Source organism: Argiope bruennichi, chromosome 6, assembly GCF_947563725.1.
Source record: "Argiope bruennichi chromosome 6, qqArgBrue1.1, whole genome shotgun sequence".
Lineage (NCBI taxonomy): Eukaryota > Metazoa > Arthropoda > Arachnida > Araneae > Araneidae > Argiope > Argiope bruennichi.
In genome coordinates, this window is record NC_079156.1 from 62,790,677 (window position 1) to 62,813,705 (window position 23,029).

General features: G+C 28.3%; 1 protein-coding gene across 1 annotated transcript in view; it reads left to right on the top strand.

Annotated features, from left to right (window-relative positions):
• Positions 1–23,029, top strand: part of LOC129972272 (guanylate cyclase 32E-like) — a 411,705-nt gene that overhangs the window by 383,039 nt on the left and 5,637 nt on the right. The window contains exons 6-20 of the mRNA XM_056086350.1: positions 1,275–1,444; positions 2,494–2,629; positions 5,807–5,955; positions 7,287–7,386; positions 8,950–9,019; positions 9,921–10,035; positions 11,211–11,375; positions 12,818–12,922; positions 14,673–14,744; positions 15,642–15,807; positions 16,526–16,675; positions 17,961–18,144; positions 19,927–20,067; positions 21,568–21,691; positions 22,470–22,713. Of these exons, the coding sequence (XP_055942325.1) occupies positions 1,275–1,444; positions 2,494–2,629; positions 5,807–5,955; positions 7,287–7,386; positions 8,950–9,019; positions 9,921–10,035; positions 11,211–11,375; positions 12,818–12,922; positions 14,673–14,744; positions 15,642–15,807; positions 16,526–16,675; positions 17,961–18,144; positions 19,927–20,067; positions 21,568–21,691; positions 22,470–22,713 (2,091 nt within the window). The remainder of the gene's footprint in view (positions 1–1,274; positions 1,445–2,493; positions 2,630–5,806; positions 5,956–7,286; positions 7,387–8,949; positions 9,020–9,920; positions 10,036–11,210; positions 11,376–12,817; positions 12,923–14,672; positions 14,745–15,641; positions 15,808–16,525; positions 16,676–17,960; positions 18,145–19,926; positions 20,068–21,567; positions 21,692–22,469; positions 22,714–23,029) is intronic.

Sequence of the window (23,029 nt, forward strand, 5' to 3'; positions counted from 1 at the left end):
AAGATATAAGATGCTTATTTGAGTGATTTATTGAATATAACGAAGAGATATATCATATTAACAAATTTTACCGACTCATATATTTGCAAAAAATTATTATGTGTATGTATACATTTTGTCTTGCCTTTCAGTCGATTTGTAACTCAATTGACTTTCATATTCCGTGATATTATATGGCATGGCATAATTTTAAATAAACCTATTACTTCTCTTAATTACATTATCACTAGATGGCAGCACGATAAAATATGTTTTTTGCTGTGCTGCCACCTATCAACGATATCAGGAAATAATGGCATACAGCAAATAATTTTTTGTTTAATATTTTGTTATAAGGAATGAAAATAATAGAGAAGAAAGAGTCAAAGAGATTACACATTGTTTTTCACCAATTTTCTATTCCAAATTACTATCTCATGTTTCTCTAATAGTTATACATGAATGAGGTTTATCAAATTTTTATCATAATTTCACAATTTTACGCTAATAAAGTTTTTATGATAAACATACCATAATTGGCACTACCATATTTGTTGCATTAAACTATTTAAAATTCAAAAATAAAAATTAACTCTGATTTGAATGCTTAAATGTAAGTTAACTATTCGAAAACGAATAGATGAATATTCCTAAAATATGAAGCGTAAACTGAAAATGAATTCGAATAAAAAAATATATATAATTCCAAATTGTACTTTCGATTCAAAGTTTTATACAGTAAAAACAGCATTCATACAAAATCAAGATCTCATGATTTATTAAAAATAGTTAGCAATTACTTAAAACATAGCTAGCTAGATTCGTATACATTTAACTTAAAAATAGGCTTCAAAAGAAATACAAATCAATATAATTTTCTTCTATTAAAGCTAAGAATTAAATTTCCATAAGACTTATTGAACCAATATAAAGTATTAGGATATTAACACTATAAGTGAACTTGCTAATGAGTGTTGTAAATGTTAAACTTCTGGAAATATTAAAGCCAAAATTAAAGTTCCCAGTTTTAAAACTAAATAACAAAGAAGAATATAGAATTTTGTCGAATTAAAACTTACGGTAAATAAATGTTTCTGTAAAAAATAATAAATAAACTATAAAATAGACAAGTCAATATTGGTAAATAAATTTAAACATTAAAAATTAACAATAAAGAATCGCGAGAATAAAAATACTACCATCTTCAGGAACCAAGTAGTAAATGAGTTTAAAGTTATCAAATATTTATTTGAAAAATAAATCAGTATATTTTTTTTGCATTTCTTCTGTCGCAGACTTTGAAGCTTCGTGGATGGTCGCAGATCCCATTCCATTTCGTTCCGTGCTGCTCCTGAGTCCCGGTTCCCCCATCAACCCCGATTATGATTTCTTCCAAGAACTTGTGCGTAACTACTCGGGTTCAGAGCCCTTCAACATCCCCTTCCATCCTTTCATCAAAGTAGAGGTAAGGAAAACACCATAAATAGTTTTGCACAGAAAAAAGACTGACTGACTTTAACAGACATATATCAATAACAAATATTGACTATTATAAAGGGGAAACGTCAATCTGAATATTATATTGTTACGAACCTGTGATGCTGCTTCCCAGCATAGTTGGTTCCATGGGAGGTCCCAGAGCTTGGCGACCATTTGGCGACTTTGGCGCCAAAATAGATTATACCCGAAACATCAACATTTTTCCCGATCTCTCCAGTAGGAACCGAGTTACGCCTCGAACGTTCCTTATTGGTTGAGAGGCTTCTAGCCCCGCCTCCTGAGACCTATAAAAGGATGCAGTCCTGCCGCTGCCAGAGTAGTGGTGAATTGAGGGGTCGTAGTCGGGATCGACGGTAAAGAACTGGCCTTCCAGAGATAAGCGGAGCAGCGACGGAGTGAAGCTAGTGCTGAACTAAGCTGTGTGCTACTGTCTGCAGTAGAGTCTGTTGTATGCTGCTGTTTTGCATGCTGCTGTTGTATGCTGCACGTCTCGGCTGAAGATATTCGTCTTCTGTGCTGTATATAGTTGTCGTCTTTGTGCTGTCTTCGTCTAAATAAACGTCATTGTTTTATTTTCTACTGCTGATTGAGCGTTCTCCACACCATATAACTTCCACTATCCAAACGAACCCCCGGAAAATTTCGTAACAATATTATTTCTTGTTCAAGCATAGATCAATAGATTTTATAGATGTGTATCAAACAGAGTTTATTGAATTATTTTATTTTATTGATGTAAAAGTTTGTAAATATTTCTTGACTGTAGATATTTCTGTAAATTGTAGATATTTCTGTATTGACTGAAAATATTTCTTGACCATATAATGAAGTGAACATATATTTTTAGCCCCATTAAAAAATTTTAGTCCATTGTAGTGAATTCTGAAACGCTGAAATTCTACAAAATTTCAAGTTCTCTTTTTTTGACAATTACCATATTTTATATTTGTTTATCTCTTTGTTAGGTGTAAAAATTGTTCACTGTATATATGAAATAATGTATTTATTTCCTAGGTTCCGATTTATGCTGGCCTCGCATATGATGCTGTTATGATATACGCCAGTGCCCTGACGGATGCCCTTGAGAACAATGTATCTGCTAGAGATGGCCCTGGTGTCTTCCAGTATATCAAATCGAGGAATTATGAAAGTAAGATTCGGATTCTTAAGATTAAACTAAGTTGCTATTGAAAATCCATCAAATGTCAAACTAATTTTTCTAATTCTCTAAATCCACATTAAAAGCTTTGTTTTAAAACAAAATAAGATTGTGTTTATATTTGAATCGAGGGTTATCTGTGTTCGTTATGTAGTCGGTTCCGAACTTAAGGGGCAATTGCTTTTTTCTCACCTACCTATTACATAGGATGTCTATAAAAAAAGTGGAGCAAGCGTTTATTTCAATATTTATTGCACTTTCGATGTATGTTTCTAAATACAGAGTTTTATTAAATAAGATGGAAAATTGTATAAAAACAATTTACCTTTGTAAAAATAAAAAGTTAAAAAATTATTTTTTTTTATCCAGTTTCCATGATATTAAAAAGTTCATAAGCAGAATATTCTTTTACATTCGTCTATGCACATAAAAAAGTTTCACGCTTGCATCTACTAAAATGGCAGACATATTTTTACATTTAGAGGATTATCTTAAATTTAAAAGGAAACATTTATTTCACTCATAAAAGATTATTCAATACAGAAAAAACTGCCACATATAAATATGTGTGTAATAATACATACTCCAGTCATCATGACTTGAAAGAAATGTGTGAATCACCCATACAGTTTTTCACTTTTATTGGTTTACAGTTGCACTTTTGACTTTATGAAGAAGGGAAGATAAACTTAAGAAATTGAGCATTTAAGATATCTCAGAGAAGCGGAATACCGAACAAGAAAATAAAAGTGTTACCAACAGTTGTCTGTATCATATCGAATTTTAAAAAATAAAATATATTTCAGTAACTATGGAAGTTTTGAAATGTTAATGATTGTTGGCTTTTGAAATGCTAGGCTGTATAGAATTGTAATGCAATTCTGGTTGCAAAATGCAATCGTTTTTCCTTCGGAAATCCAAGCATCTTTCTAAGACTTATATTAAGGTGTATGTACACACTTGAAACTTCGAAAATCGTTCAAAATATCGAATATTTTTTTTATTGCTTAATAATGTTCTCTAATCCTTTAACTTTCAAACGATACCAAGATGTTGTCAATATTCGAAATATTTCTGGAGTTATAATTATTTTTCTTGAGGTGCTTTCATTAAAAACTCTAGTTACGGTGTTTTTAAAACTCATTTTATGAAGAATGATATTTTTTCACTATGTTGCTTCATTCAAACAATCATAACTCAACAAGAAATTGACCAAAGATAGTTATTTATATATTAAAATAATCTGTATGAAACGGTGGATGTTTTGTGCCTCAATCAAAGTTATATGTATAGAAATAAATTTTTAATAGCTGATTAAAATTTAAAATGACAGAAAAAATCTCGCTTTTTCTATTCATTGTTGATGAAAAAATTGTTTTAAAAACCTATACATTTTTATAACTTGTTTGAGGCAGACAACATGAAGACTAATATTAGGCATAATTTCCAACTAGAATTGTGTGTCTGTACAAATTAGAATTTCAGATATCATGTTTCAAAAAATAGGCTAATTAGCTCATTAAATATTATTTAATTAATTAATAATTAGTGTAATATGGTTTTTTTCTCACTGAAATGAGTTTAAACATATATTAATGACCTACTGTGAAAAAGCTGGATTTTTAAAGTTAAAATTAAAAAAAAAATCTTCAAGTGTGTACGTACACCTTAAGGGGCAATTGCTTTTTTCTCACCTACCTATTACATAGGATGTCTATAAAAAAAGTGGAGCAAGCGTTTATTTCAATATTTATTGCACTTTCGATGTATATTTCTAAATACAGAGTTTTATTAAATAAGATGGAAAATTGTATAAAAACAATTTACCTTTGTAAAAATAAAAAGTTAAAAAATTATTTTTTTTTAATCCAGTTTCCATGATATTAAAAAGTCCATAAGCAGAATATTCTTTTACATTCGTCTATGCACATAGAAAGTTTCACGCTTGCATCTACTAAAATGGCAGACATATGTTTATTTTTATATTTAGAGGATTATCTTAAATTTAAAAGGAAACATTTATTTCACTCATAAAAGATTATTCAATGCAGAAAAAACTGCCACATATAAATATGTGTGTAATAATACATACTCCAGTCATCATGACTTGAAAGAAATGTGTGAATCACCCATACAGTTTTTCACTTTTATTGGTTTACAGTTGCACTTTTGACTTTATGAACAAGGGAAGATAAACTTAAGAAATTGAGCATTTAAGATATCTCAGAGAAGCGGAATACCGAACAAGAAAATAAAAGTGTTACCAACAGTTGTCTGTATCATATCGAATTTTAAAAAATAAAATATATTTCAGTAACTATGGAAGTTTTGAAATGTTAATGATTGTTGGCTTTTGAAATGCTAGGCTGTATAGAATTGTAATGCAATTCTGGTTGCAAAAATGCAATCGTTTTTCCTTCGGAAATCCAAGCATCTTTCTAAGACTTATATTAATAGAACGATTTAGTGATTATAAATGACAGGATACTTTTTTCCCAAGGCAAGGACTGGAAGAATAAAGTGTTTTGCATTCAGAAACAGATACTTTTGCTTATTTTTCAAATTGCCTTCACATTAGTATACAAACAACCCATTTAGAACCTAAAATGAAAATGCAGGGAAACTTTTAGTGTATAATTGACATTTATACAGCATTCATGAACTCCGTGGACAGTTACAAACATATCACAATAAAAGTCAAATTTTTAAAACTGGGCTCAGCTTCAGATCCTCAATTGTTCCTTCTCATATAAGTCATTTGGATGTCAATTCTTTAAAATTAAGTTCATATATTAGTTTCCTTTATTAAATGTCTAAATTTAGAGTAGATTTCTTAATTTAAAATAATATTAAACGGAAATCGCGAAATTTTCATTTTTAATAATGAACATGAATTTAAGACTACGGAACCATGCATCATAAGAGTACTCATAATAGTTTTCATTATTACCTCATCAAGTCAAGGATAAGACCATCCTAATTAAATTCCTAAATTATCTTTTTTCAACGAAGTTTTTAAATTAAGAATATTTAGCAGAGTATAGAAAGAGTGTATTCCTTAAAATAACGTTAAATTACATTCAAATCACGAAATCATCATTTTAAAGAAGAGATTGTCAGTTGGGACTACATTAAGCTCATGATGAATCATCTGTTTTGTTATTGCAGGCATATTGGGTTTTAGCATGATGATAGATGAGCGAGGTGATGCTGAGGGTAATTACACTGTAATGGCTCTTCTGGAAACCGAGAACTCCACAAGTTCGAGGATGAGACCGGTAGCCAGGTTCACGCATCAAGGATCAAATGATTTGCCGGTGAGTGTACAAATTTAGCATAATGGTTTCTTAAAATGTCAAAAGGCATTTCAATCATGCAGGCTTCTTAATTTCACTTAACCTTTATTTACCATTATTTAATGTAAGATGTTCCATGTTTGTAAAGATGGGTATATGAAGTAGATTTTACATTATACATTACTTCAATAATTTTAGAATTCTTCTATCAGTTAATCAATTTATTTAATTGAATTTTGATTCTATTTGCGCAGTGCAATATGATAATAAATTTTACCCAGATTCTCTAATATATTCAACGAATTATGAATTAAAGACTAAAAAATGGAGGAAATACTCAAAATTTATATATATATAATTTTTGTATTTTGAATAAATATGATACAAATGTAATTTTCAAACCAGTTTTGTTAACTTTATCCAGTGCTGTTTTGCAAAAACACATATAAATGCTTTAAGGAATTTTTTTAAGGAATATCATATAAATGCTTTAAGAAATTAGAGAAAATTTAAAATAATTTAAAATATATATTTGGATGAAATATTTTTCTGAAATATTCCATTGTTTCAGTAATTTTATTAAATTTCATTTGCCCATTGTCTGAAATTCGGTAAAAGAAAGAGAAATCAAACATTTCCTAATTACATAATAAGTGAGGATTTAAAATTTAAACTCATAAACATGAATATTTTATTTCTTATTTTCCTACAGTTTTTCATATTTCATATGAATTATATAGAAATTATAATTTTTCTTTTGGAGTCCAATGAATTATTTGAAATCATTTCAAAATTTCCTTTGGCTCTTTTTCTTTAGTATTTCACTTGATTTATATAAAGGTCATGCTTATTCATTCTAAGCTCTTTTTTTCAAAAATAAAGATTTATTGGTATCCTTATTTCAATTTAAAATAATTCTCTTTTGAATGGCCTTAATTAAATAAGTTAAAATCGTCTAAAATGTTAACTGTCTTAAGCAAAATGCGGAGATATTATTTTATAAGCTTAAACAGAATCATCACCTATTGGTATTTCTAATAAATAAAAATTATTTTTGCACAATTTAAATTTTTATTGTATCATTTGCTGTAAACATTTTAATTCATTCTTTCTTTCGTTCTTCCTTTTTTAATGTAACTTCGTTTTCAATTATTTGTTTCGATTTTGGTCAGTTCATGGTATCAATGTGTAAAAGAAAAATATATTTACAAGATTATAAATGATTTTTTTATCCTCCTTCATTTTTATAAAAAAATTTTTATGTTATTGTGCTTTTATTTTCGCTGAATTTCATGTCACAGCCACTTTTATGATGCTTCTGCTAGTTGTTGATATAAACTGTACTTTTACAGTCCTTCAGATTAGAGAAGGAAATCAACTGGATAGCAGGGAAACCACCTCGAAGTGAACCAGAATGTGGATTTGATGGCGAAAAGTGTGATACTAGACCGGGTAAGCATGCATGTTTTGAAAATGTTCCATTTAACCATGCGAACGCACGTATCAGATGTCACTTTTCTCAATTTTTTTATAAACATTTTCTATGAGCGCAAATTTTTTGCATATCTTATCATGACTCTGTTTGTTGAAATGACACGAAAGTACATCAGTATTGCGCCAATACAATTTTTTTTCGTATTAGCATCATTACCTTTTTGCTAAACCCCGGGGGGAGGGTGCACCTCAAAATGAGGATGAGATGCTTCCGGCATGGTGGTTGGATCTCACCACCCTGGAGGGTACACTAATAGGTGGGGGATCTGATTCCTCCCATCGATGACGGGACGTACTTTTTTCGGGGTACCGTGGCCGGTGACGGCCTTAGGATTCAACCACAGTTCCCGCCAATGTTGCTGTTGCGGCGGTCCGGTCATTCAGTTTTTATGGTTTAAATCCGTGTGCCTTCGTGGCGGGTCGGAGAGTTAGACGGTTGACTTACTTTGTTGCTAATTATTTGCTGGATAATTAAATTTTGATTGATAAATCATTTTAATAGCATTTTTTCTAATATGGTGATATGCCATTTTTTATCAGTTAAGATCCTTATTATATTCCTATGCATTTTTAATAATTGTTATTAATTTTAAATAATTAATTTCTATAAGACTATAATACAAATCCAAGACGATAGCTATAATGAAAAATGCTACAAAACATATTTTAGAACAGGCATATGAAATATATTTTAGAAATTTTTAGAAGAGGACCAATATTTCGAAAATAAAATTTTTGGTCGGAAATGTATATTATAAAACCTAAAACCTAGATAAAGGGAAAACCAATTTAAAAATGCATCAATACTAATGCGATCAATGGAGTTTTGTTTGCATTTATAAGCATTCATCATTATCTAAAAATATGTACCAATTATAAATATAAAATTACTATACAATTACTATAAATCAATATTTACATGTTTTTCAAGGGACTGGCGTAAAGCGCTGTATACATGGCAAAATATATAGTCCAAATTTTAATAAAAAACATTGAATATTACAAATTTAATACTATTCATGCATTTTATTTAAAATGAATAATTTCAAAAATAGAACTAGATTATCTCTTTCTATACAATTGTATTACTACATAATAATGGAAATAATTAATTTTGAAATTTAAACGCCAAATTTCAAAAAAAAAATGTGTTTTATCATAAAAGGGAGGAAACTTATACCTTTAGTGCATATCTTCTCCATTTATAGACATATAGGTTGGCATATAGTTAAAAAAAAATCTGAGAATGTTTTTGACATGCTAAATATCTATCAGTATGAAGTACAATATTGACTATTGAATATTTTTTCATTTTTTAAAGATTGATCAAAATTAGAAGATTAGTTTCTTTCATGATTCTAACACTTTTAAAATATCAAACAGTAAAAACACAGAATTAAATTAAATTTAAATTTATTATTTTAAATTAATGCTTTGTGTGTATTAACGAATTCTAAAATATGGGCTTCTTACTTTTAAATTATTTTTTATATAAGTTTCACACTTTTTATCTTTTTCTAGATTGGGGAATGTTTACTGTATATGGAATATGCTGCTTTGTAACCATGATTGCTGGAGTTTTCATTTTTCGGTAATTATTTATTTGTAAATCATTTCTTTTATTTTTAAATTTAAAGCCTTCCATTAAGATGAAATTAATGTTCAGCTTTTCTTTTTCAATGGAACTTAAATTAGTTTATATTCGAACGACTTACATTTGATTAGTTTAATAACTTTACAAAATCGGCCAGCATTTTAAGTTTGCTTTGGAAATGGGATCCTTAATGTTAACATTCTTAATCTAGATTTAAACGTCGGAACAAATAATTTTCATTTAGAGAATAAGCGGAGATTTGAAGCTACTTTGCTTATCTGGATGAGTTCCATTTAAGTTTTATGCATTTTTGTTTAATTTAATTTATTTCATGTTTATAGGATAGAATTTTGCAATCACATTTTCATTCAATTCCTGATCTGCTAGAGTTTCGAAATTTTGCACACTGTGTGACCTGCATGACAAAGTACAAATTTAATACTTGCGGAATTTAATTATCAGATAGCTGATTTAATTTTATTAAATTTTGAATTCATACAACAACGCCGCTTGATTTCAAGATTCTATTATAATTATAATAATATATTATAAATAAAAAACTAGAAAAATAAAGTATTGCAAATTAAAAATAATTTACATCTTATTAAACTAATAAAAATATATTTAATTTTTTTCAGTTCTTTGCTAAAAGAAAAAAAAAATTACTAACTTTATTCTACTTCAGTTCACTCTACTAAAAGTTCTACTTCATTAAATACTCTTGTTCAATTAATTTTTTTAGTTAAAACGATTTATTTGAGAATATACATATAAGAAAGTAATTTTATAGATATGATTGAAATATGTTTCCATTTTAACTTTATTTCCAATGGTCGCATCTAAAAAAAAATTGAAAAATTATAGGTATTTTTCATTATTTGCGTTTTTAAATTTTCAGACACTACAGATACGAGCACAAGTTGGCTTGCCTTCTGTGGAAAGTTGACATAAAAGATGTCAGTTGTTTTCCTTCCGATAATGACGGCGAATTTCAACAATTCAAAAACTTTCAGGTCAGTACGCTAAAGAATTCTAATCGCAATTTTTTGATTTCACAACAACTAGAAAATACCTGTCTTCGCACCATACATTGTGTATACAATACAGCACAATTGATGAAACTGATTATTAAAATTAGGTTATATAAACTTATTTAGAAGTACACAAAAATATGAAATAAATTGCTTATGGAAAAAAGCTATTCGAGTTATAAAATATGAACCTGTGATAATATAGATTATGTAAATGGATTCAATATTTATAATGTATGATACATAAAAAATAAAGAATATCTTATTTTTATAAGCAAAAATAATAGAAACTCTTACAATTCTATGAAAAAAATACTACAAATCTGATGTCACTAAATTAAAAATAATATTAAAATTAATTTAATAATGTATATGTAAAAGAAATCCTTACACATGAGCATTCAGAATCAAATATTTTTAAATAAAATGTTTAGAATTTATTTTAGAATGTATTATCTTTCCTATATCGAAAATTCTGGGATATTATTTAAGTTATGGACAAATAATGTTGTTGTTTCTTATGGCATTTGTCATAAACAAGCCCGCTGACGATGTCAGAGATTTTAAGCCGTCTTGAATTTTAGCGTCTCTTGTTTTCAGTAGCGCCATCTAGAGCCAAGAGTACGTCTTATCTACTCAGGTGTCATAACCTTTTTACGGGGCAGACTTCATTCAAACAAATCAAACAGATCATTCAAACAGACTTCCTTCACAGATCGTAGTTTAGACCTGAATCAGAGAACTATCACCTCTGATCCAGTACTCCCAGTGGTATTGTCTCGACTTGGAGGACTTTGCTTCCACGACAGATTTATACATGTACCAGCCACCACATACATGGTGAGTCTTCGGCCGGCGTTCGAACTCACAACTCAAAGGATGCAAACCCAACGCCATACCAACCCGGCTAACCCGGCATGGACGAATAATTAAACTTATAAATGAAAAAAAACGACAAAGTTAGTTAAACAAGCTAGATATCAGCTTAGCTATTGTAAATATTTATTTATATTTTTCTTTATTTAACATAATTAATGCAAGTTATTTATTAATATATGTATTAAAAACTGTATTATTACATATATTAATGTATGTATTATATTACATATATATACATATACATATATTAATATATGTATTTATTAATGTGCATTTAGGAAAGTGATAACGAGCGTGAGACTTCTGGACCAAAACTTGAAGATTCTATTACAGGAAGAATCAAGTCTACTATAGGAGTCTACAAAGGAAATACAGTCTATATCTACCATGTTTACAAGAAAAGCATAGATCTAACAAGAGGTCTGCGTAAAGAAATGATACAGGTTAATGCTTTTTTATTTTTTAAAGGAAATTGTTTTACAACCAGAATTGCTTGGGATGGAAACATTTTTATGCCTTTTAGTGAGAAAAAAATTTAATTAATTCAGTAAAGTCTTGTAACTTTAAGTACTTACAACTTAACAAATACGTCTATTATATATATAAAATGATCATATCTATACGGTAACATGCTATGAACTACATATGCGAAAAAATAAAAATGTAGTTAATATTAATACTTGACTGAATGCCAAACAAACATATAAATAAACGTATTACAGTAATTTATTCTTTTAAAAAATACAACTGCCTTGCCGAATCGAACAGAAAGCTCCTATCACTTCAGGGATTTTATGTTTTGTTATTGTTCACTTAACATCTCTGGGGAGGAATAAGGTCAAAGCACCGATAAATGCTCATATCCTTCGCAATTTTGTATTTAAAAAATAATTATTTCATTTATTGTCATGAAAACTTCACTAAAAATTTCCGTACGTTTTAAAGTTTTAATAAACAAAATCATCAAATCATTTGTTTATTAGTTTAGGTTTAAACAAACTGTTTAATCATATCATTTTGATTTATATAGATTATCATTTGAAGACATGAGTGTGCTGATTTTTCTATAATATTTAAAGATACAATGCTATTACATTTATTCTTTTCGTTAAGAATTTTGTAACGAAATTGCGTAACGTAATGTAATAACGTAAGAATTTTGTTTTTGTATTGTAATATAGGATGATTTTGGATCATTTGGTGTGAAATTTTGCCTGTCTCCATTGAATGTCAAAAAGAATGAGAGCATCAAACTTGCAAAATGAATTTTTTTATAATTTAATAAAAGACAATATATAATAATTTGAGCATAATTCAACAGAATGAAGTCATAAAATATTTCATTTTAAAAGATTTAAAGAAAGAAAGAGAAGATTTGTTATGTCTACTTATAAATATTGTTTTTAGTAAAATGAAGGACATCAGTATTTTTATTCAGAATTTTTAAAAAAATGCATTATTATTAATTTGAAAGAAATTATTAATTTGGTGCTAAATATTAAATTACACAGTTAAGAGGAAAAAAATGAAAAAATACTGCTTTTTTAAAGTCCTATAGATATTTTCATTTTTTAAATATCTAAATTTACACTCATTCTTAAAGAGAAATTAAATTGGAAAAATATTAAGAAACTCAAGTATTTTACTATATAGTTAAGTTCATAAATTATTATTATTATTATTATTATTTTTACTTTTACAACAAGAAGAGATTTAAGAAAGATTGTGGAAATTTTTCAAACAAACAAATAGATTAAAGTGAATTTTTTGTTGATATTTTCTTGGTCTTTAACCATATCAAACAACAAGTGTATGAATATTCTAATAAATTGAAATATAGTACAACTTAAAATAATTTATTATACACTATAAATTTCTATTACAGATTCGAGAGATGAGACACGAAAATATAAATCCCTTCATTGGTGCTTGTGTCGACCCACCAAACATTTGTATTCTCACCCTCTTCTGTGCAAGAGGAAGTTTGCAGGTCAGTATCAGATCTACTCATCATCCAAAAACTTATTATCACTAAAAAAATGACTTGGAAAGATTAACATTTCTTGACAATCGCTGTAGGGGGAAAAAATTAGAATGGGTTTTTTTTTTCTGTGATGGATCTGTGGTGAAAGCTTATAAGCCAGTTAACAGCTAAGCTACCCTAGCAATTGCTTTTGTATCATGGTCATGTTACTGGGCTGCGAACCACAAGGTCCCAGGTTCTATCTTCACGCATCTCAAACCGCTACAGATTGAATTCATGGCATAGAATACCAAATTTAAACTTCCCAGAGCAAATTTGGGATAAAAAAAATCATGCCTGAAATATTTTTGAATGTTTAAAAAATAATCAACTTTGAACCATTCTACTTAAAAAATGAATAAGAAAAAAAAATAATGAAAGCTAATGGACAGAATGCATGATAAGCATCAATTATGCTTCATTGTTTAAGAAATTGCATTTCTTAAATCGGACCCCTTTTTATCCTTATTTTGATAAGAACGAGTTTTCTTAGTGATCATTTGAGCACTTATTTCCTGGGCCGTTAACAGACAGCTGCTGAGAATGAACTCACCACAAGCAGAGTATCTAAAATTTCTGTTCGGATGTTATAATTTTAACAAGTAAACCATTATATCGAGAGGATTTTATAAAAGGTCATGAGTAAATTTAGGAAAGGGAATCTTGAAATCTTAGGTATCTTTGAAAGGAATGCGTAAGGGTTAAGGATTTTTTATCCCTTCGCTCGAAGTCTGAGAAACTAAAGAGTAAGCGATTTTTAGAGAGCATGTTAGAAATAACGAAATAAAAAAAAGTGGGATTTGGATCAAGAAATAAGAGAGCATTTTAGAATAAAGTAGCATTTGAAATAACGAGTGAGAAATTAATTATGATTAAAATTAAATTTAAAACATTATGGTATGAACTAAATGAACTACTAAATTTAATTAATTTAATTATTAATTAAATTGACTAAATGATCCAGCATCTACTAAATTTCATACTGGCTGGAGACATTTCTTATAATAATACCCAATTGAAATCATATAATCGTAATGGATGATTATATCAGATTGGATTCATTTCAAGTGATGTCACAGTCGTATGACAAGAGTAACTATTCATTTCATATAGCATCTAATTGCATATTCTCTTGTTCTATGATGTGACATCTCATCATTTATCTTTGTATGCTGTACATGATGGAACTCAAAAAATAAGTAGGCTAGCGACATTTAACATATTTTTTAGAGCCATGAAGTTTAAATGATCGCCATACCTTTTTCGTTTGCAAAGCAGTGTGCATGAATCAACATTCTGTTTCCGCCCACGAAGCAGCATGAAATAATCACCACGCCATTTCAACTCATGAAACATTTTGTATTGGTAATCGTATCGCTTTTGCTCACAAAACAACTTGCATGGGTCGCCATATCATTCTTCCCCGAAATTACCTGAATATCATTATATATACTCGGCATTCATAACAAGAGAAAAAAGACATAAATATGAAAAGAAACTATAATCAGGTTGTTTAATTCACGAGCAAGAATCTACAGCATGGACTGACTCATTAATTCCATATACTTTTTTCAGTTTCAATACTTTAGAGATATTTCTTAACAATTCATATGCTTGTCGATAATGGGTGAATAAGACATTTTAAATTTAGAAATTTCTAGAATTTATATTTTTGTGGTAACTGATAGAAGGATAATATGCTTATGCTTGATTCTAGGATGTTCTGAAAAATACCGACATACACTTGGATATGATGTTTATTGCATCACTAGTTATGGATCTTGTAAAGGTAAGATTGGATCCTATCTATTCTGATTCAATCTGTAATGTTATCGATTATAACATATTATTCGATGTTATCTAAATTGTTATCTGTACTAATAAGAAATTCAATTATTTATTCCTCTAAAGAAGTATTTGTTATTTATTTATAATCAAAAACAATTTAATATCTGTTATCATTATTTACAGTAAGAAATAGCATGTTAACATGTTAATTAAACATAGAATGTTAGCAAGTTAATTAAAGAAGAGCATTAAGAGAAGCATGTTAATTAAACGTAGAATTTAGTACTTTTTGCCACAGTGCATTTTTCATTACTCACAACAAAAGCAAGATATTCAAGACATCGCAAAACGCTTTCAAATATGTAATGATATTATTTATAATGCCATAGTGTGCTATAAGCGCTTGCTCTAATAATTCTCAAAATATTTCGTCACTTCATTTAAAAGACAGGCTCATCTCAGCCGACCACAAAGAATATTGCATAAATAGTAATACTGGTTTTAATTCATTATAATGATACTGTGTAATATTTTTTCCTAGCACTGTGGAATGAATTATTGTACTTTTATCAATGATATTCACATTATAAACTACATAAATCCTTAATTTAGAGTCTTAAAATTTCGCTGATACACTTTAGGTAATTTCAATATCACAATAGATCCAAACACAACTGCAAACTTATCTATGTATAATTAAATATGTTCATGTATACTCATCTAAAACTGGAAATACTTTTCCTTCAATATCGGTTAATATTCATAATTCTGTTTTTATTTCATTTCAATCAGAAGTAATTGAATATTGAAAATAAACAATTTTAGTTTCAAAATCGAAATTGATTTTTTATGTAAATTAATGCATTTGCTCTCTTTCATTTTCTTGTGCTTACCTCAGGGTATGATCTACATTCACGAGAGTGACATCGTTTCTCACGGCAACTTAAAATCATCCAATTGCATCGTGGACAGCCGATGGATGTTGAAAATCACGGACTTTGGCCTTCACGAATTCAGAGCCAATCAAGACCCGCCACCGGAGGTTCAGGAAATTAGATCAAAATGTAGGTTAACTCTCTTAGTACTGAAAAAAATATATATCTTTTTTCATCCTTTTTCACATCCTTTGGAACTTTATTTCAAAGATGTAATTTCTGAATGCTTCATTTTTTATATCAAATAATACTCACAAAGGCAATAAAAGTTTTTATATTTGTGATTTTTTGCATTTGCAAATTTCATCTGTCTTTCCAAAACTCAAATTCTAATTGAAATTTGGCAATTTATCCTATTGACTATTTACTAATTTAGAGCCGGCGACCTGGCATAGGGGTAGTGCGTCTTCCCCGTGATCTGGGTGTCCCGGGTTCGAATCCCAGTTTGGGCATGGTTGTTCTATCTGTGAGATGTGTGAACGTGCCCTCCTGTAAAAAGGGGTTGTGCAAGCGAATGAGTGATGCGTGAGTAGCAAAGTCGTACTCTTGGCCCTAGTTGGCAGCTACTATTAAAACAAGAGACGCTCCCCCTCAGACTTAAATCGCTGTCTTCGATACAGCGGGCTTGTCCGTGGCAAGTGCCATAAGAAACAACAACAACTAATTTAGAAATACACATGCTTTGTTTATTTCAATACTTTCTGGATTTTGAATGAATATTTTTTTAAATAATTTCTAAAATCCTGATGCTTTCTAGAAAATAAACTGTTTAAAACGTTTTAAAAGTTTTTTTTTCCTGTAATTCATAGCTTTCTTTTGACTTATTTGTGGGATTTTTCTATTTAAGCGTTGTTGTGGCGTGCCCCAGAACTTCTCCGAGATCTTAGTCCACCACCTCGAGGGACTCAAAAGGGCGATGTTTATTCCTTTGGAATTATTCTCTTTGAAATCATGGGAAGAAAAGGACCGTGGGGAAAACCGGAGCCTTCCGTCAAATGTAAGTGACAATTTCTATTTAAAGGTTTTTATTCAAGTTCTCATGTTTCGTGTTTGTATGCATGGAATTGTGTAATCGATTTTTCACTCCCTCATTAATAAAGTGCTAAAATTGTGTGTGTTTTTTAAATCTTGTTTATAATAGACTATTTTTTTAAATTTAGAGCCCTTAATTGCCAATATATGTAGTAATTTAATTTAAAATTTATTTCAAAGCAGTGATCTATTATTTAATTTGAGGAATTTAGGAATATTAATTTTTAAGTTCACTGATATTTGCGAACATCAATTGTGGAATGTATTATAGAAAAAAAAAATATTTATTATTGTTTATCGTAATGTTTATGGAAATAAAATTTTTATTTCTGGGAATATTATAAAGAAATTAAAATGCAATGAAATCATGAGGTAAAAATTCAGGCCATTCATTAAAATGTATTAAATGAATACAATGAATGTTAATTAAAAATAAGATGAAAATTTCATTTTACTTAGAATATTTTTATCAGAATTTAATGGTTTCACTTTTTTTTCCACAGTAAGTTTTTTTATTAAAAATTAAAGTAAGTAATTAAATATGTTATGAAAACTTAAGAATTAAAATATTAATTTTTAGAATAGAAATGCAGTTAATAGAAATATATGTTTTTCATAATAGAAATATGAGACTTTTTATAAGGAGCAATAGAAAATGTTAAAAAAAATATTCCCTTAGATTATATACAAATAAGAATAATTATTCTAAGGAATCTAGAATCTTTACAAAAGATAATTTTCTAAACACTGAAATTTTATATAAATGATTAAATTTTGTATTTAAGCACAGCGATTATTCCAATTTGGGATAGTGTCTTGACTACAGTTTTGCGATATTAGCATGACTATGTTCAAGTCTTGTATGCGATAGATATTTTGCAGTCTTTTTCTAAGGCACAATGAATATCATAAAAAATAAACGCTAGAGACTAGGAAATTATAAAAATAATTTTTTTTTTTTACTAAACACTTTAATCGGCGTTCTTAAAAAAAAAGATTTCTTTATCAAAAAACAGAAATCGTAAAACCGTGAGGCGCAAGAAACAAAAGATTTAATAATTCTTTTCTGCACCTCACGATTTTGTAATTTTTTTATTTTGACCTCTGTTTTTTTATTCCTTTTTTTTCTTTTCTAGCACACTGATAAAGGCTGTTTCTTTACCTATTTTTTTTAAATATTTATTTAGTTTATCTGCAAAATAATGGATGCCTATCTATTTGTAACATATGCATTATTTTCACTTCCACAGATGTGACTGAACGAGTTGCGAATCCGAAACATTACAGCGGTGTTTACTACCGGCCACCCTCCGATGAACTGGACTGCCCCGATTACATCAAAAATTGCATGGAAGAATGTTGGAGAGAAGATCCCGAAGACCGGCCAGATTTCAGACTCATCAAAATCAAATTGCGAATATTATATTCTGGCCTGTAAGAATTCTTCTGATGCATTCTCACTGAATAATGTAGAAAGACAAATGAATGGCAAAAGTATTTCGAAAGGAAAAAAATTTCAAGTATTGCCAGCAAGGAATTTTATTATATCTATAAGACATATAATTAATCACACTCTATACATTAAAAATTAACTTTTTTAAAAAAACCATATTTATAAATTTCAGAGATATAGCATAAATATTTAATGAACGAAAAATCTGGGACTATAAGAATTCAAGAATATTTTTGTAGCAACCGAGGTGCTGCCATCTTAGAAATGGTTGTTAATAAAACTTCTAGAATTTATATAAGAGAGTCTGAAAAATATCATTCACTGATTCGAAGAAAACAAAAAATTAGAAAAGTTATGCTTTTAATGTTTCTAAGCATATTTTGAATTTGGAGACTTAAGACTACGTTTATTTTTTTATGTATAAATATAAACAATGGTAAAATATTACATAATATTTTTTTAGATTTATATCAACTATTATTTATGCGATCACTACTACAGAAAATGAGAATAATAATAAAGATATGAAATGAACAATAAGTTTTAATTGAGAAAATGTTCCATTTAAGAGCTCTTTTCTGTTATAACTAAGCAATAGAACTGACCTCTAGAGAAAAATGGTAGTTGACTTTTGAGACATCGTGTAATTTGCAATCTATATACGTCACTATTTAGCAAACCCATTCCATAACTTTTGAAAACATAAAAAACAAGCATTGTTACAAAAATTTTCAAAGCTCAAATTCTAAATTTGTTGTTTAAATGCAAAAAAAAAAACACCTAATTTTTTTTTCACAACATGAAGTTTCTCAAATATCAACTGATATTTTTTTAATCAAAAATAAAATAATATTTGCATATGTAAAAAAAAAAAATTCAAACAAATTCCGACCTTGGTATAACATGATATTGATTAGGCTATAACATACGATAATGCTTGATTTTCCATTTTTAGATTTTTATTTTACCTTTAAAATTTGCTGTTACTTTTATATAGTGATAACGTGGATATAAAAAAAAATGTATTTGAAATCGTCGTACGGCGTGTGTAATTCGGTAACTGAAATAATGAAAAATATTGTTACAAAAAAATTTAATTTATAAAATTCCGCGAAAATTGGTATACAAGCAAAATATTCATCATTGAAATTATTATTTTTAAAATTTAAATTTTGCTAAAATAGATTTTACAAATAATATGCTTCTAATCTATTGAGAAAAATATTAACATTTCGGTTGATTTTTATTTATCGAAAATATAACCACCATTTTGAAAACGCTTTTTTAGTGCGCGCTACTACTTAAGAATCACCTCACTAAGTTTTAGATTCAATGATCAGTGTACAGCACTTTGAACGAATTTCACATGATCCATCGTGCAATTTAATGAGAGTACGCCGGCCTATAAACATTATCACGTTAATAAATAATTTGGTATTATAAGCAATAAAATTTTATTTTTATTGAAAAATATTTTTATTTGGAAATTAAAATGTAATAAGTATAAGTAAACAGATTAATTGGAATTGAATACTATATTTGATTTCGTTGCTATTAACCGTTCATCGTAAGGAACAAAAAAACCATTCTGGATTTTTTAATGATCTGTTATTCCATTATTATCGAGCATTTAAATACTGTTATATGTAATTTATAACAGAATTTACTGGAATTATATCTTATCTAATTAAATAATTCATTAAACAAACAAAATAAGTTATTTTTAATGCTAAAAATGCAATATTTTTTTTATATTTTTGTAGTCATTCTAATATTTTCGACAACATGATTAGCATTATGGAGAAGTACGCATATAACCTAGAAGCAGTCGTCAGAGATCGAACCAGGAAACTTCAAGAAGAGAAAAAGAAGACTGAAAACCTTCTGTTGAGAATGCTCCCCAAGTGAGTCTCACATAAAATATCTGCATATCTCACATAAAAAAATGCTGAGAAGGCAAACGATAAAACATCAAATAATGAAATAATGTTTAATGATTAAAAAAGCTCTCATTTTAAAAAAAATTATAATGATAATTATAATACATAACTATAATATAGGATTCACAAAAAAAAAAAAAAAATTGTAAAAGGCTTATTTACCATTAATTAAAAAAATATCCATAATATTTGAAATAATTGATCATTAATTATTAGGAGAAAATGCTTATTTTTTAGGAAAATTGGGGGGAATCCAGCAGTTTTTTTTTCAGTTAAATTGGAACAAATACGTGATAATTCCATTTAATTGGCCATAATTTCTACTTATTAAACTTTGATATTTTTTTAATGCAAAGAGAAAGGAAAAGCACTCAGCATGAATTACAACAAGACTTATTTTTACTTTTAACTTAAGCATATCAATTATATTTTCAATCATTGTTTTTCCTCATACATTCTTATGGTCTGTTTATTAAAACAGAATATAATAAGCAAAATTAAATGGAAAAATGAATGAGTGGAATACATTGTTCCCTGTTTTTTTCAGTCTGAGAGAGAAAAAGATAAAACTTCGGAAAACATTGTAATAAAATGAATAATCATTTAATAGTCTTATGAATGCATTTTTAAAAAATGATTAAGGTAAACGCTGATAGCCCTTTTACATCACTCATTTTCAAAGAATTGTTTATTTGCATTTTGCGAAAGTAATGGAAATGCCAACAATTAGATTAGCCATTATTCTTATTTTTTAATTAAAAACAGTTTTCAGTTTTCAATAAATTCATTTTTCTTCTTTTTTTTTTTTTTTTTTTCGAAAATAACCGAAACATCCACTAACACATAACAAAAATGATAACAGTTAGAGGCAATAACGGTTATTTAAAAATATTGTTTTCAATAAAGTTCCTACCATAAAAATTAATCCATTATTGATAAAGATAATAGACAAGCATTCATTATTTTCAACAAAGGTTTGTCATTCGAAAATAACCAAGAGAGATTAAGTATTGTACCTTCCTTCGATTTCTCAGTATGGATGTGTATCGAATTAATAACGTGTTGCTGATTTTCCACATTGAGTTTTTCACTGCAAAAAGCATATTTCACATGACAAAACCCCATTTTTTAAAAAAATATCTTTTTGATTAAAGAACAAATTGAAAGTAATGAAAATGTATCCCTTTTGTTCCAAACTATTCTGCATTCTGAAAATTTAAAAACAGTTACTACTTATTTTTAACAAACATTTCGTTTTTCAAAAATAATTTATAAACCAATCATTGTAAGCATTTGATTGTCTTTCTTAAAGTATATTAACCTTTTAAATCTGATTTTCATTATAAGAGCATATTCCGTATTAAAACAATGAAGTTATTTTGTAAAAATTTCCTCCTTCTTTCAAAAAAAAAATCACTTTAATTTCAAATAATCTCATTGTTTTTCTTTTTCCTACTATTCCAGACCGGTAGCGGAACAGTTGCTTCGTGGAGAAAAAGTAGAAGCTGAAAGTTTCGACTCCGTCACTATTTACTTCAGTGACATTGTAGGTTTCACATCTTTATCAGCTGTCAGCACGCCTTTGCAGGCAAGTAAAAATGCTAATTTTTTTAATGCAACTTACAAATTCTTAATTAAATTTGAATAATGTTATTGAATTTCAATAATAATGATTGAAAATGATTTTCTGTTTATATGCGGTGTTTCTTTCGAAAGCTGTAATTATTATTTAAAGATTAAAATGCGTTTGATTAATATATGTTTAAGTTTTGAAGTAGAATATATAGGATTTCTAAAGCGGCTTCAAGAAATATCTGCCATTTAACGCACAAATTTCATAGTTGAAGCCTATAAAAGAAACTTAGGCTTTTGTAATTTTTGTAATTGTAAATTTTTCAGAAATACATATTTACTTAAATACTTATAATTCCAAACCTAAAATATATTTCTCCATTTTATTAATAGTATTCGGATATATATTTTCTGAGATAATATAGAATAATATTTCTAAGTTTTAAATATTTGCTTAACAATTTAGGAAGACACAACCATTCAATTTTATAACAAAATATAATACTTCAACTCTTGTAACCAAAAGCAAGCATCTAAAATTATGACAAACGTTTTTACATCATAATAAATTATTCCTCCCAAGTAATAATAAAATTAATTTTCACATATGGCTTTAAATAATAACTATTAATCCTTTTATAGATAGATTCATTTCAGTTAACAAAGAGATGGATTTCCATATAAATGTTCTTATTGATACATGCATTTTATTCCACAATCCTTATTTTAATTTTTCATTTTGGTTATCACACTTTCAATACTTTTGAGATATATTTAAGTTGATTATATTACAGGTTGTGGATTTGTTAAATGATCTTTATACTTGTTTCGATTCCATTATTGGAAACTACGACGTCTATAAAGTGGAGACTATCGGCGATGCTTATATGGTGGTCAGTGGATTGCCCATTAGGAATGGAGACCGCCATGCTGGAGAAATCGCCTCGCTGGCTTTACGATTGCGCGAGGCTTTAGAAACTTTCGAAATCAGACACAGACCGAATGAGAGACTCAGTTTGAGAATAGGTATTAATTCAGGTGAGTATTCCATACTTACGCTAAATCAAATTAATAAATTGACGGTGAAGGTGCATCAATTTTTATGAATTATCTAGAAATGACAATTAAGTTTCAGTTATTCTTTATAAATATGTATTGTTTATATAAATGAAACGAATATGGAATGTAATAATAAAGAACTATTTTCGCCTGTAATCTGTAGAGCACCCACTCATTCGTACACAGACACACATTCATCTTTATTATTTGAAGGTTCAGAGTTCTTCCTTATTTTCTGTTTCGTTCTATTTTATTTCTATTAGCTGTTTCGCCTGCTATTTTTAGAGATGAATTT